The 14,142-nt window shown below is 42.4% G+C and overlaps 1 protein-coding gene across 2 annotated transcripts in view; it reads right to left on the bottom strand.

Moving 5' to 3' along the window:
* Positions 1-1,156: 1,156 nt before the first annotated feature.
* The window catches only part of TIMM17A (translocase of inner mitochondrial membrane 17A), a 36,146-nt gene continuing 23,160 nt past the window's right edge, over positions 1,157-14,142 (bottom strand). For both annotated transcript variants that reach the window (XM_038379584.2, XM_043500330.1), the window contains exons 4-6: positions 12,237-12,365; positions 10,600-10,710; positions 1,157-3,321 (exon numbers count right to left, since the gene is read on the bottom strand). In XM_038379584.2, coding sequence (XP_038235512.1) covers positions 3,251-3,321; positions 10,600-10,710; positions 12,237-12,365 — 311 coding nt within the window. In that variant the 3' untranslated portion in view covers positions 1,157-3,250. The remainder of the gene's footprint in view (positions 3,322-10,599; positions 10,711-12,236; positions 12,366-14,142) is intronic.

Below are 14,142 nucleotides of genomic sequence, written 5' to 3' on the forward strand. Positions count from 1 at the left end.
AGAGCCAGGAAGGGAGGCGGCCAGGGCATGGGGGGCGGAGGGACCCACCTGTGAGCAAATTCCACAGCCTCACATGATGCGTAAGAGCCAAGGGACCAGGAGCTCAGTCTCCAATCCCCGCATCACACTCCTCCAGGAGCAGGTCTCATTTTTCCCACATCACACACCATGGCTTCTCAAATGGGTTGTAGTGGTCAACTACGGTCTTAAAGTTACCCTTCTCTATTTTAAATCAAGACTGAATCTTTCTAAATGATACACTCACTCACCAGAAATTATAGGCCTGAGGCAGAGAGAACAGGGTGAAATTCTCTAGCCTTTGTATGCAGCAGGCCAGACTAAAAGATCGCCGTGGTCCCTTCTAGCCTTAAAATCCTGAATTCCTGTAAGGCTTTTTAAAAACATTTATATATACTCTGCCTTAACTCCACTCAACAGTTTAGGATTGAGTTTCTTATTTTAATTATTAAATTGTTCATAGGTGGAATAGTAACCAAGAGACCCAAAGAGAATTCAACCATGGCATATAATTTCAGATTAGAAACATCAACCTTAAATCAGTTTTATAAAATGTTAACTTTTAGAGCCCAAGTCATCTGGTAGCTTTGTCTCACTCACACAGCACAGCTCACTCCACTTTCCTCCTCTCCCTGTTGAGTAGCTCTAGTCTAATGGATTTTCTGTTTGGTTGGGTTTATTTATGAAGTGTTTAGGATGAAAGATTATTTTTGGTCTTTCATAGCTGGGAGTTTCTCCTTCAGCAGAGGCGGGTACATAAAATCTTCAGAGAACTCCTTAAGAACTGCCTTCTAACAATAGGACTGAGGTCACAAGCTGCCCTTTGCAAAGGTGGCCATTACCCATCATTGTTCCCAATGGGAATGAAGCCATGCTGCCTCAGAAAGGATGGTGATACTCCACCACCTACGGTCAGGAGGCAGTGAGGAGCAGGTACATGAGGCGTTAACCATCTTTGCTATGGCCTCAGTCAGCAAAAAACTTCTCAGTACTTTGGGATAAGTTCTCAGTCCACCTTTAGTTTGTGTCTTGCTTTATCAAAAATAAATGTGTTTTGCACAACTGATAATCACAAAGCTCAGTTAAAGAGGAAGGAGATTTTAAAATGCAGAATATATCTTACACTCTACATACTTGGTATTTGCACTAACAATATTTATTATAAACTATTTTTTTTCCATTTCGTACATGAGCATCTTTAGATACAATGTAATTATCTGACAGTCTTTTTTCTATTTAAGCAAGCATGATCACTTACTAGTACCAATCCACAAAGAAGATATGGCTGACTAAACGCACTGTGCTTATTTGAGTATAGCATTTGTTCCAATCCCTTTAAATGACTCGACTCATTTCAAGGCTTAGGCTCACAAACAGGCAAGAAAGATTTAAAATATGCATTATGGACATTATGAATTTACATTTTCTTGCTCAAATGAGCTATAAGCTACAGCTGAACCTCACTAATTCCCACTAATGACAGAAAGAGACCCAGTGTGCAAGCTACTACATTTCAAACATTAGTAACTACAGTTCCTTAAACCAAGGATACTGCATCTCAAAACTGAGTCTCTCATTCCCCCCGCAACACACAGATGTAGTTCATTTTTATTATTTATTATGCTACTGCATATACTAGTATGGTAAAATAGTTTTGTAAAAACAATGAAGTTCTTGAGGTCTCATACTGTAACACACTACCATCACATCTTTGAGCAGTGGAATAAGGCAAACATTTTTGTGCATTTTAAAAGCATGCAAATCACTGAAGTTCTGCTTTAATTAATTCCCGGCCCATGTTCAAAAACAAGAAAAATATCTTCTTTCCAAATGCACCTGAGGAAATCAGTAACTTTTTATTAATGCAAATGACACTCTTTCATCAATACAGAACTTTCCTTTGGAAGTATTTTGAGCATTACACACCAGTCCGTAAAAAGAAAAGGAGGACTTGTGGCACCTCAGAGACTAAAATTTATTAGAGCATAAGCTTTTGTGAGCTTCAGCATCCGATGAAGTGAGCTGTAGCTCACAAAAGCTTATGCTCTAATAAGTTTGTTAGCCTTTAAGGTGCCACAAGTCCTCCTTTTCTTTTTACACCAGTAACACTAAGAGTAAGGTCAGGAATCAAAGGAGAGTAGCCCTGTAGGAAAGACAATTCTGGAACAGGCACCTTTTATAAGCAAGATATTTTACTTACAATTGGGATTTAATTTGTGTGGAGAGAAATACTTTATGCAGTACAAAGGAGTGTTACAAAAATGTATCCTTCTTCATTAGCTCAACACAAAATATCCTCCCCAAAATTCACCTCAGGAGTGTTGATTGGAACTCATGTAGATGAATGCATTTTCTTAAAATAAACTGAAATGCTCAATAATGTTACCTGGATCTGATACTGAGTGTGGAGAGAGAGTTTAAGCTCTATTGTTAATGGTTAAATAATGGTCAACACCTAAGGCTAAGATTTTTTCAGGGATATTTTTAGTGAAAGTCACAGATAGGTCATGGGCAATAATGAAAAATTCACGGAAGCCCATGACCTGTCCCTGACTTTCACTAAAAATATCCGTGACAATCCTGGGAGCCTGGGCATCTGCAGGTTGGCTGGGAGCTCCAGGGTCCCCTTCCACTGGTGGCTCCGAGTGGCCGGGGTTTCCATCAGTCGCCCGGAGTGGCCAGAAGCTCTGGGGGTTCCCCCTGCCGCTGCAGCAGTGGGGACTGGTAGGGGTCCCCTGTGCCACCTGCTGCGGCCGGGAGCTGCAGGGGATCTCGTGGCCAGGAGCAGCATGGGGCTCCTGCAGCTCCCTGCCTCCACGGGCGGCAGGGGACCCTGCAGCTCCCGGCCAGCACTAGCTAAAGTCATGGACTAAATCGCAGCCTTGTTAATACCACACTTCAGAGAAGTCTCCAAGGAAGTTCATTTCATTCCCTATCCAAAGTAGTACAGCATTCTGTTTGGTCCTCATCTTAAGCATTAACATGTTATGTCAGACATATCAACTTCACAACAATGGAATCCTATGATGAATAAATATATTTATGATCTTCTAAAAGTTCTCTTGTGCATCTTTACAATGAAAAAGTGCTAAGTGTCCTCTTGCCATAGTTTACACAAAGAGGTCTACCATACATTTCCAATGTAAGGTTTTAAAACATACTGTATCTTGGTTTTCCAGCATTTTATAAATGACAGCTCACATGTACAATATGAAACAGTAGAACAATGTAATCATTGATATTGCCTATAATCTCCAAATGGGGAGGGCTGCAACTGGGAGGGATCATCTGAAAATTGAGGGCCTGTTAAAGGGAAGAAAATAATTAATAAAGGCAAAAGAAAGATTAGTAGGACAGTGATTTATGACAAAGTATTATGATACACTTTCAAAGTACTATCTGTTTACATAAATCCTTTCTGAATTAGCAGGACCAAGAATAAAGAAAGCTTTCCTCGTACAGGTTTCAGAGTAGCAGCCGTGTTAGTCTGTATTCGCAAAAAGAAAAGGAGTACTTGTGGCACCTTAGAGACTAACAAATTTATTAGAGCATAAGCTTTCGTGAACTACAGCTCACTTCATCGGATGCATTTGGTGGAAAAAACAGAGGAGAGATTTATATACACACACAGAGAACATGAAACAATGGGTTTATCATACACACTGTAAGGAGAGTGATCACTTAAGATGAGCCATCACCAGCAGGGGGGGGGAAGGAGGAAAACCTTTCATGGTGACAAGCAAGGTAGGCTAATTCCAGCAGTTAACAAGAATATCAGAGGAACAGTGGGGGGTGGGGTGGGGGGGGAGAAATAACATGGGGAAATAGTTTTACTTTGTGTAATGACCCATCCACTCCCAGTCTCTATTCAAGCCTAAGTTAATTGTATCCAGTTTGCAAATTAATTCCAATTCAGCAGTCTCTCCTTGGAGTCTGTTTTTGAAGCTTTTTGTTGAAGTATAGCCACTCTTAGGTCTGTGATCGAGTGACCAGAGAGATTGAAGTGTTCTCCAACTGGTTTTTGAATGTTATAATTCTTGACGTCTGATTTGTGTCCATTCATTCTTTTACATAGAGACTGTCCAGTTTGACCAATGTACATGGCAGAGGGGCATTGCTGGCACATGATGGTATATATCACATTGATAGATGCGCAGGTGAACGAGCCTCTGATAGTGTGGCTGATGTGATTAGGCCCTATGATGGTGTCCCCTGAGTAGATATGTGGACAGAGTTGGCAATGGGCTTTGTTGCAAGGATAGGTTCCTGGGTTAGTGGTTCTGTTGTGTGGTGTGTGGTTGCTGGTGAGTATTTGCTTCAGGTTGGGGGGCTGTCTGTAAGCAAGGACTGGCCTGTCTCCCAAGATCTGTGAGAGTGATGGGTCGTCCTTCAGGATAGGTTGTAGATCCTTGATGATGCGTTGGAGAGGTTTTAGTTGGGGGCTGAAGGTGATGGCTAGTGGCGTTCTGTTAAACTCGCACAGATACAGACAGACATCATCTTCCTCTCCAAATGCAAACAGATGGACATCATACCGAAAGGACTGAAGGTAAAAAATCCATTACAATCTACATACCACACAGACTATGCTGACAGCTTGTGCCGCACACTCTCAAACAAACTGCGGAACCACCTGATCAACATCCTCTACAGCAAACAGGGAAAGATTAAGAATGAGCTCTCAAAACTGGATACTCTCATAAAGAGCCAACCTTCCACACAAACTTCCTCGTGGCTGGACTTTACAAAAACTAGACAAGCCATTTACAAAACACACTTTGCTTCTCTACAAAAGAAAAAGGACACTAAGCTATCTAAACTACTATATGCCACAAGGGGCCACAACAATGGTTCCCATAACCCACCCAGCAATATTGTTAATCTATCCAACTATACTCTTAGCCCAGCAGAAGAATCTGTCCTATCTCGGGGCCTCTCCTTTTGCCCCTCCACCCCCACGAACATGATACAGTTCTGTGGTGACCTAGAATCGTATTTTCGACATCTCCGACTCAAGGAATATTTCCAACACACCTCTGACCAACATATTAACCCACAGAGACCTTCCTGCCAACACTACAAAAAGAAGGATTCTGGGTGGACTCCTCCTGAAGGTCGAAACAGCAGCCTGAAGCAAATACTCACCAGCAACCACACACCACACAACAGAACCACTAATCCAGAAACCTATCCTTGCAACAAAGCCCGTTGCCAACTCCATCCACATATCTACTCAGGGGACACCATCATAGGGCCTAATCACATCAGCCACACTAATCAGAGGCTCGTTCACCTGCGCATCTACCCATGTGATATATGCCATCATGTGCCAGCAATGCCCCTCTGCCATGTACATTGGTCAAACTGGACAGTCTCTACGTAAAAGAATAAATGGACACAAATCAGACGTCAACAATTATAACATTCAAAAACCAGTCGGAGAACACTTCAATCTCTCCGGTCACACGATTACAGACCTGAGGGTGGCTATCCTTCAGCGAAAAACCTTCAAAAACAGACTCCAACGAGAGACTGCTGAATTGGAATTAATTTGCAAACTGGATACAATTAACTTAGGCTTGAATAGAGACTGGGAATGGATGAGTCATTACACAAAGTAAAACTATGTCCCCATGTTATTTCTCCCCCCCACCCCACCCCCCACTGTTCCTCAGATATTCTTGTTAACTGCTGGAAATAGCATACCTTGCTAGTCACCATGAAAGGGTTTCCTCCTCCACCCCCACCTCCCGCTGCTGGTGATGGCTTATCTTAAGTGATCACTCTCCTTACAGTGTGTATGATAAACCCATTGTTTCATGTTCTCTGTGTGTGTATATCAATCTCTCCTCTGTATTTTCCACCAAATGCATCCGATGAAGTGAGCTGTAGCTCACGAAAGCTTATGCTCTAATAAATTTGTTAGTCTCTAAGGTGCCACAAGTCCTCCTTTTCTTTTTCCTCATACACAATCTCTTTCATTCAATGAAATCAGAGAGTTTTACCCACTAAAATAAAGCCTCACTCGTGCAAGGCCAATTATGTGTTTTCAGCCCCATTTTACAGACAGGGGACATGCAGCATGGAGAGATGAAAGGAAAGATTTTCAGAATTACCTGCATAATTTAGGATCCTAAATCCCAATGACTTTCAATGGGATTTAGGCACTTTGCCCAGTATCAGTTAGCCAGTGGAGCTGAATGAATACTACTATAGACCCCTGACTTCTAGGGCTTCTGACCACTATATGCACATGTATTTATTATTTAGGCACATGCAGCATAAGACAGGTAAACAGATAATACTCCTTCACTAATAACTTGCACATGATTTACAAAACAATTCTGGATCAAAGAGGAAAATTTATGATAATTTGGAGACACTAATAAGAATGCCACTGAACAGAAGCTGAAATACCAGCTGAAATGTCAGCAGGAATTGGTGTCTTACTTAATGTAATATACCTGAAGGCCCATGTAAGTCACGACTTCATAGACTGCATGGAAATCATGAAATTAGCTTCTCCACACTGAGGCTGCAGCTGCTCATTGCGGGTCAGCAGACCTTGCCCCATCCTGGAGGAGTATGCAGAGGTGGTGGGCCAGTCCTATCCCAAGGAACAAGGGGGGCAGCCTCACCACGTCGTGCAGCTGGTTCAGCCCAGCCCAGGGCAGGGCAGGGATCGTGGCCCAGCTTTCTTTGTGCCCAGATTCAGCCCAGGACCCTGCAGCTGACAGAGGGGGTGGCACTGATAATGCAGTAATTAAGAGCTCCAGCCTGGCCCACCCCACTGGTCCCCAGCAGCCCAGGGAAAACTGTGTGCAGGAGCCATCCACCAACTGTAGCCAGTGTCAGTGCCACTTGGAACACAAGCAGATGTGTGAGGGCAGCCAGGAGAATTGGGGTGCAGGGATGGATCCCAGTCTCATTCCTTACCAGCTGGTGCTATAGTGTCTCCCCTGGGCCCGGTTGCTGTGGGGCAGGCTGAGGCTCCTAAATCGCCATGTTTCCAGTGATGCTTCCTCCAACAGAAAGCAGGAGATTGGCCTGGTCCAGAGCTGAGCGCAGGACAAGCTGGACCCAACTCCTACCCCAGGCTGGGCTGAACAGCACCATACGGTGAGACACCCGCACCCTCAACCTGCTTTCCCCACTCCCCAGAACAGGACAAGCCTGCTAACTCCCATGAGCAGCCGTAGCCTCAGCGGGGAGGTGGAAGCAGGGATGCTCACTTCTGCCTCCCGGCTACCAGAAAAGTAATTTGGCTGCCATGAATACCCCATGAAATACAAACATTTCTCCATGATGCTGCCATGATTTAAAAAAAAAAAAAAAAAATCTGTGATTTTCTCAGGGATTTATCTATACAACACTGTCTGTGCTCCCCCCATAACAACAAGCTGGAGCAATTGTGTTTTATTTTTAGGTTGGCCTGTTACTTAGATCCAGGCTACACTGCATTGCAACAGTGTTTTTGTTCCCAGGCTGCGAAAGGTACCTATGACTTTGTTACAACAAACACAGGTATGTCCACACATCTTTTTTCACAACAGCTATCACACTTTCGCCTGTTTATCTCAGTGCATTCTGGGAAAAAAATCTAGGCAGCTATCCTAGACTGTCTCATTAGAAGACAGAGTGCTCACAGGACATGCACAGAGTGGTACCAGCAATACAGAGACCAGTGCACTCTAGGATGTCCTACTGCACAGAGAACTGGGAAGGAGGAAGACTGGCAAACCTAACTAAATACTACACAGGCACAGATGGGAAGGTTCTGTCTACACTGCAAAACTTTACAACCTTGTTGTAGAAACACAACCATGCATCATCGTCGTAACTTCCAGGGATACCAGCCAGGTATTAAACAGATCCAGGCCACGTTTACAGTCAGCTATGTAAATAACTGGTTACAAAACTCAGTTAATCAGAGTCTCAGATTGCGTTTTATTTTAAAGAGATTGCAACTATAATAGTGAGAGACTAAGAAAACTTTACAGAGAGAAGATTTCAAGGTTAATAGTCCTTTCCCCAATACTTTTAGCATCGTAATTGTCTATGAGTATTATCCCCATTCTACAGATGAGACAACTGAGGCAGACCGGTTAGAATCATAGACTTTAAGGTCAGAAGGGACCATTATCATTGTATGGTCTGACCTTCTGCACAACGCAGGCCACAGAATCTCACCCACCCACTCCTGTAACAAACGCCTAACCTATGTCTGAGCTATTGAAGTCCTCAAATCATGGTTTAAAGACTTCAAGGTGCAGAGAATCCTCCAGCAAGTGACCTATGCCCCACCGTGCAGAAGGCGGCAAAAAAAAAACCCAGGGCCTCTGCCAATCTGCCCTGGAAGAAAATTCCTTCCCGACCCCAAATATGGCAATGAGCTAAACTCTGAGCATATGGGCAAGACTCACCAGCCAGACACCCAGGAAAGAATTCTCTGTAGTAATTCAGATCTCACTCCATCTAACATCCCATCACAGGCCATTGGGCATATCTACCATTAATAGTTGAAAATCAATTAATTGCCAAAATTAGGCTATCCCATCGTATCATCCCTTCAATAAACTTATCAAGCTTAGTCTTGAAGCCAGATATGTCTTTTGCCCCCACTTCTTTCCTTGGAAGGCTGTTCCAGAACTTCACTCCTCTAATGGTTAGAAACCTTTCATCTAATTTCAAGTCTAAACTTCCTGATGTCCGGTTTATATCTATTTTATATCCATATATCCATCAGGTTAACTGATTTGACCCAGTAAGTCGGAGGAAGAAATGAGAACAGACTTCTAGTCCAGCTGCTATAAACACTACACTGTCCTCCTTCTGAAAATTATTCAAATACAAGAACACAGGCCAAATATATCTAGGAATGGTATATTCCTAATGATGAGGTGGCAGAGACCCAGCGTAAAGTAGGTGGTCTTGAATATCGTGCAAATGTCGGAATATAATCAGGGAAAGTGGTTCTCCACAGTTACCGAAACAAGAGATTTGGGGTCCTCACATTACATTCCCAAATTTTAACTTAAAATGGTTGTTTCTAGCTCCCTTCCAGTAGAAAAGAACCTTTAGAACATGAACTGTTGTCTATGTTAGTCTGCAACCAAACGGGAAAAGCTGCCCAAATTAATCTCATTTGTGTTTTGATACTACATGTTAATTATCGGGGACAATGATCCTTCATATTCTTGGAAACACATCTTATTAACTAAACACCACCTACACTTTGTACCAGCATAGATGTGCTATTTGGGCCTGAGGCAGCAAAAATGGATGGGGACACCTGCCACATGCTGCTGCAATTTACTCTTTGAATTAATTCCTGATTCCTTCTCCTCCCTTTGGAGTCCCAGAACTGATCTACATCCTTCCTAGAGTCCAACACTACAACTGTGCCTTCAAACCCTCAATGCCGACCATGTCCTGACATAAAGTTAGCTCCCTCCCGAGCTTGGATGGATACTTCTCTACTCCCCACCCCTCATATAGCATTTAGATGCTACTGTGCTGTCCTGCTTGCGTTACTAGTTCCACTGGTCTGCTGGAGCGTGGCAAGTTGGCTTTCTGCCACATAGCAATTCCTCCCAGAAACTGGCAGAGAGGGGACTCCCTGCAATACAAGCAGACTACAGGCAGCAAGGTCAGCACAATAGTAAGGACTAAAACCACTTTCCCAATTTGTGCCCTCAAGAATGAATGCAGATTTGCCAAAAAGTTTTACTACAAGGCCTGCACAACTATTGAACTGTTATTCTCACCCATGAACATGTGGCAGGGGTTTAGGTATGCCATATAACCAAATACAGGGATTGTTCTGCAGCTTCACCACATCACATTACTGTCTACAACATTAATCTGCATTTCTTGTACATTCAGGGACCTGATGAAACTGACCAATGGCATCATAGAAGAGACTATTATCTGGAGGGCAAAAGCCATTCTCATGGACATTTGTGACAAAATATACTTATGTACTGAAATCTGTTCTGCTGACCTGCCTATGTGTGAATTAATGTGGAAGACAAGAAGGGGACAAAAAGGTACAAATGTGATAAGGTTGGAGGAAGGGGTGTAACAGACAAATTCACTCCTACAGTACCTATTACATATTTTTTTTTAAATCTGCATAACTGAACTATACATTGGGAAGACAAATATAGAATGAAGAAATACAGAATCCTAAAAAGAAAAGGAGTACTTGTGGCACCTTAGAGACTAACAAATTTATTAGAGCATAAGCTTTCGTGAGCTACAGCTCACTTCATCGGATGCATTACAATGCATTGTAATGCATCCGATGAAGTGAGCTGTAGCTCACGAAAGCTTATGCTCTAATAAATTTGTTAGTCTCTAAGGTGCCACAAGTACTCCTTTTCTTTTTGCGAATACAGACTAACACGGCTGCTACTCAGAATCCTAAAGACATCCTAGAAAATGAACCTGGTATATCAATACTTGAAAAAGGAATCTGGCCATTTCATTTCCCACAAACTGTTATATTTGAGGGTTAGTATTCTGAAAAAGCATTATAAACATTTTGAGGTACTGTAATCTGAAGTGTAGAACACATACCATTTGGAAATTGTGTGGAGGCAAATCTTGTTAATAGGATACCAGCTCCTTCAATTAAAGCTAGAAGTATTCCTCCCATAGCAGCTGACCCAACCATGGCAACTGGTCCATCTAAAAATGTCGGAATACAAAACAGATTACTTTGCCAATCCTTCACAAAACAGGGTTTTGAAATGTATACATCACTTTTAATACAATTACCACCACTCCAGTGATCAGACTGTGAAGTAGACTTGTCAGCCATTAACATTACAAATAAAGAGATAATTACCACACATACCTGTCCCTGATTAAACAAGATAGTACTGGTACTGTTTAAGAGTACAGTCATTTTACTTTGCCTTTCTCTAGCACCTTCCATCCACAGACTTCAAAATACTTCACAGTGCCCTAGTGAGCTAGGTGCTGTTTATTATTTGCATTGCAGTAGTGCCTAAAGGCCCTAGACATGGACCTGGACTCTATTGTGCAAGGTGCTGTAGTGGTGTTATCTCATTTTACAAAGTGAGAAATTAAGGCAAAGAAGATATTTTGCCCAAGGTTTCACAGATAATCAGTGGCAAATCTTGACTCCTAGTTCTGAGCTTTAATCACTACACAATGCTTCCTCATAGTATTGGCATAGGCCAATCAAAAAACTCAAGCACATGCTTAAGTCCATTCCTTTTCACAAAAGTGTCTAGTCTCCAGATTCTGTGCTGCAGTTAATAGATGGGAGTCCAGACTGTCATTCGTAGACATATTTAACTCAACTATTATCTAGATTAAAGATCATTTTTACCATTAAGAAATATTAGACTATTTAGAATATTGGTATTTATAAAAACAAATGTACTTACTATACGTAAAATAATACTATCCATGCTTAATTTGTCATCCACAAAATTAGATCTTCAATGTCCATTAAGACCCACAAAAAACCCTTTCAACTATACAGCGTTGTCAACATTAATACACTCAACAAAACATTGTTGAGAAGGTCTAACTGCTCTACTTTCAATTTTCACACATGGAAGAATTCAGGAGAGCATTAAGAACATGTTTAGGTCTCATGAACTTTTGAGAATACTTCCTGAATTGGGCCTAAATGGTGTATTGGAACTTTAAAAGTAAACTCTAATCCACCATGTTAAAAGATCTTTAAATAATTGTTTTGAATGTAATATGCCACTATTGATAAAACAGTCAAGACAATTACAACATACTATATTCTTAAAAATAGAAAACAAAAAGGGTTAATATTGCTTTTTAAGTATACGGGATTCCAAAGTTTCATAAAAGATAAATTAAGTTCTTTTTGATTATCACTAGAATGTCTAGTGGCACCTTAAAGACTAACAGATTTATTTGAGCATAAGCTTTCGTGGGTAAAAACCTCACTTCTTCAGATGCATGGAGATGCACTTCTCCATGCATCTGAAGAAGTGAGGTTTTTATCCATGAAAGCTTATGCTCAAATAAATCTTTTAGTCTTTAAGGTGCCACGGGACTTCTTGTTGTTTTTGTGAATACAGACTAACACATCTACCCCCCGATACTGGACGCTAAAATCTCTGACGGACACAAAAATTTGTTATTTATAGTTTCAAATATAAGGGCTTTTCAATACCCATTGTCCCCATAGTGCAATTCCTTACTTCTTGAGGCTAATATGGCTCCAGTTAAGGCACCACTTGTGATTGAGTTCCATGGATCTTCTTTACCCCTCATTTTCACCATACTACAGTCAATCATGGAAAAGAGACCACCCCAGACTGCAAAGCTGCCTGTTTGGAAAAAAAACATTTTTTAAAATCACAGTAACCAGAAGTTATACTCCAGCCACATTATAAAGTTTTGTGTTGCGATATTTTAGGAAGCTTACTTTTGATCCTTAAAATATACCTAAACTCTCAAAAACTAGATTAAAACATTACATAAACAAATTAAGGAAATATCCTTACTCACCCAATAAGGTGGGCAATAATATTTACTGTTTTGCACTAGACAACAAAATGCTTCCCAAATATCAGTGATTGTAAAGGAGTTTCCATCCTACAAATGCTGGCTTAATGATCAGAGGATCTTTAGTATTTAACTATAAATTTAACAGTTTAAAAGTTTTTCTTCTTCTGCCAATGGAACCATCATAGAATTAGAGAAGTGTAGGACTGGAAGGGATCCCGAGAGGTCTTCTAGTCCAATCCCCTGCACTCAAGGCATGGGTAAGTATTATCTATACCAGTGATCATCAACCGGTCAATTCTAGAGGATCTCCCAGTTGATCTCATAGATACTAAGGTCAGAAGGGACCATTCTGATCATCTAGTCCGACCTCCTCCACAACGCAGGCCACAGAATCTCACCCACCCACTCCTACGAAAAACCTCACCTATGTCTGAGCTACTGAAGTCCTCAAATCGTGGTTTAAAGACTTCAAGGAGCAGAGAATCCTCAAGCAAGTGACCCCTACCCCATGCTACAGAGGAAGGAGAAAAACCTCCAGGGCCTCTTCCAATCTGCCCTGGAGGAAAATTCCTTCCTGACCCCAAATATGGCAATCAGCTAAACCCTGAGCATATGGACAAGATTCACCAGCCAGATACTACAGAAAATTGTTTCCTGGGTAACTCAGATCCCATCCATCTAATATCCCATCTCAGGGGATTCAGCCTATTTACCCTGAATATTTAAAGATCAATTACTTACCAAAATCCCATTATACCATCTCCTCCATAAACTTATTGAGTAGAATCTTAAAGCCAGATAGATCTTTTGCCCCCACAGCTTCCCTTGAAAGGCTATTCCAAAACTTCACTCCTCTGATGGTTAGAAACCTTCGTCTAATTTCAAGTCTAAACTTCCTGGTGGCCAGTTTAGACCCATTTGTTCTTGTGTCCACATTGGTGCTGAGCTGAAATAATTCCTCTCCCTCTCCTGTATTTATCCCTCTGATATATTTATAGAGAGCAATCATATCTCCCCTCAACCTTCTTTTAGTTAGGCTAAACAAGCCAAGCTCCTTAAGTCTCCTTTCTTAAGGCAAGATTTCCATCTCGATGTCTGGCAGTGCAGCATGGCTGCTGCTAAGGCAAACTCCCTGCCTATCCCGGCCCCACGCCACTCCCAGAAGCGACCAGTGCTGCCCTGCAGCCCCGGGGGGGAGGGCAGGGGGAGACAGATGTCTCCCTCTGCATACTGTGCCTGCCTGCAATCACAACCCCAAAGCTCCCATTGGCCGGGAGAGCTGTGGGGGTCGGTGCTTGCAGAGAGGGGCATCATGCAGAGCCACGTGCCCCTTCCATCCCAGGGGCACACTGGCCTCTTCCAGGAACAGTGTGGGGCCAGGGTAGGCAGGGAGCCTGCCTTAGCCTTGCTGTGCCCGCTGCCAACTGGGAGCCACCAGAGTTAAGTGGTGCCCGCAGGAGGCCACACCCCAAATCCCATCCCTGAGACAGCACCCCATATCCCTTTCTGCACCCTCACACTCTGCCCAAGCCCCCTCCTGCACCCCAACTCCCTCCCAGAGCTTGTACCCCTCACTCCCTCCTGCACACCAACCCT

Source organism: Dermochelys coriacea, chromosome 21, assembly GCF_009764565.3.
Source record: "Dermochelys coriacea isolate rDerCor1 chromosome 21, rDerCor1.pri.v4, whole genome shotgun sequence".
Classification (NCBI taxonomy): Eukaryota; Metazoa; Chordata; order Testudines; family Dermochelyidae; genus Dermochelys; species Dermochelys coriacea.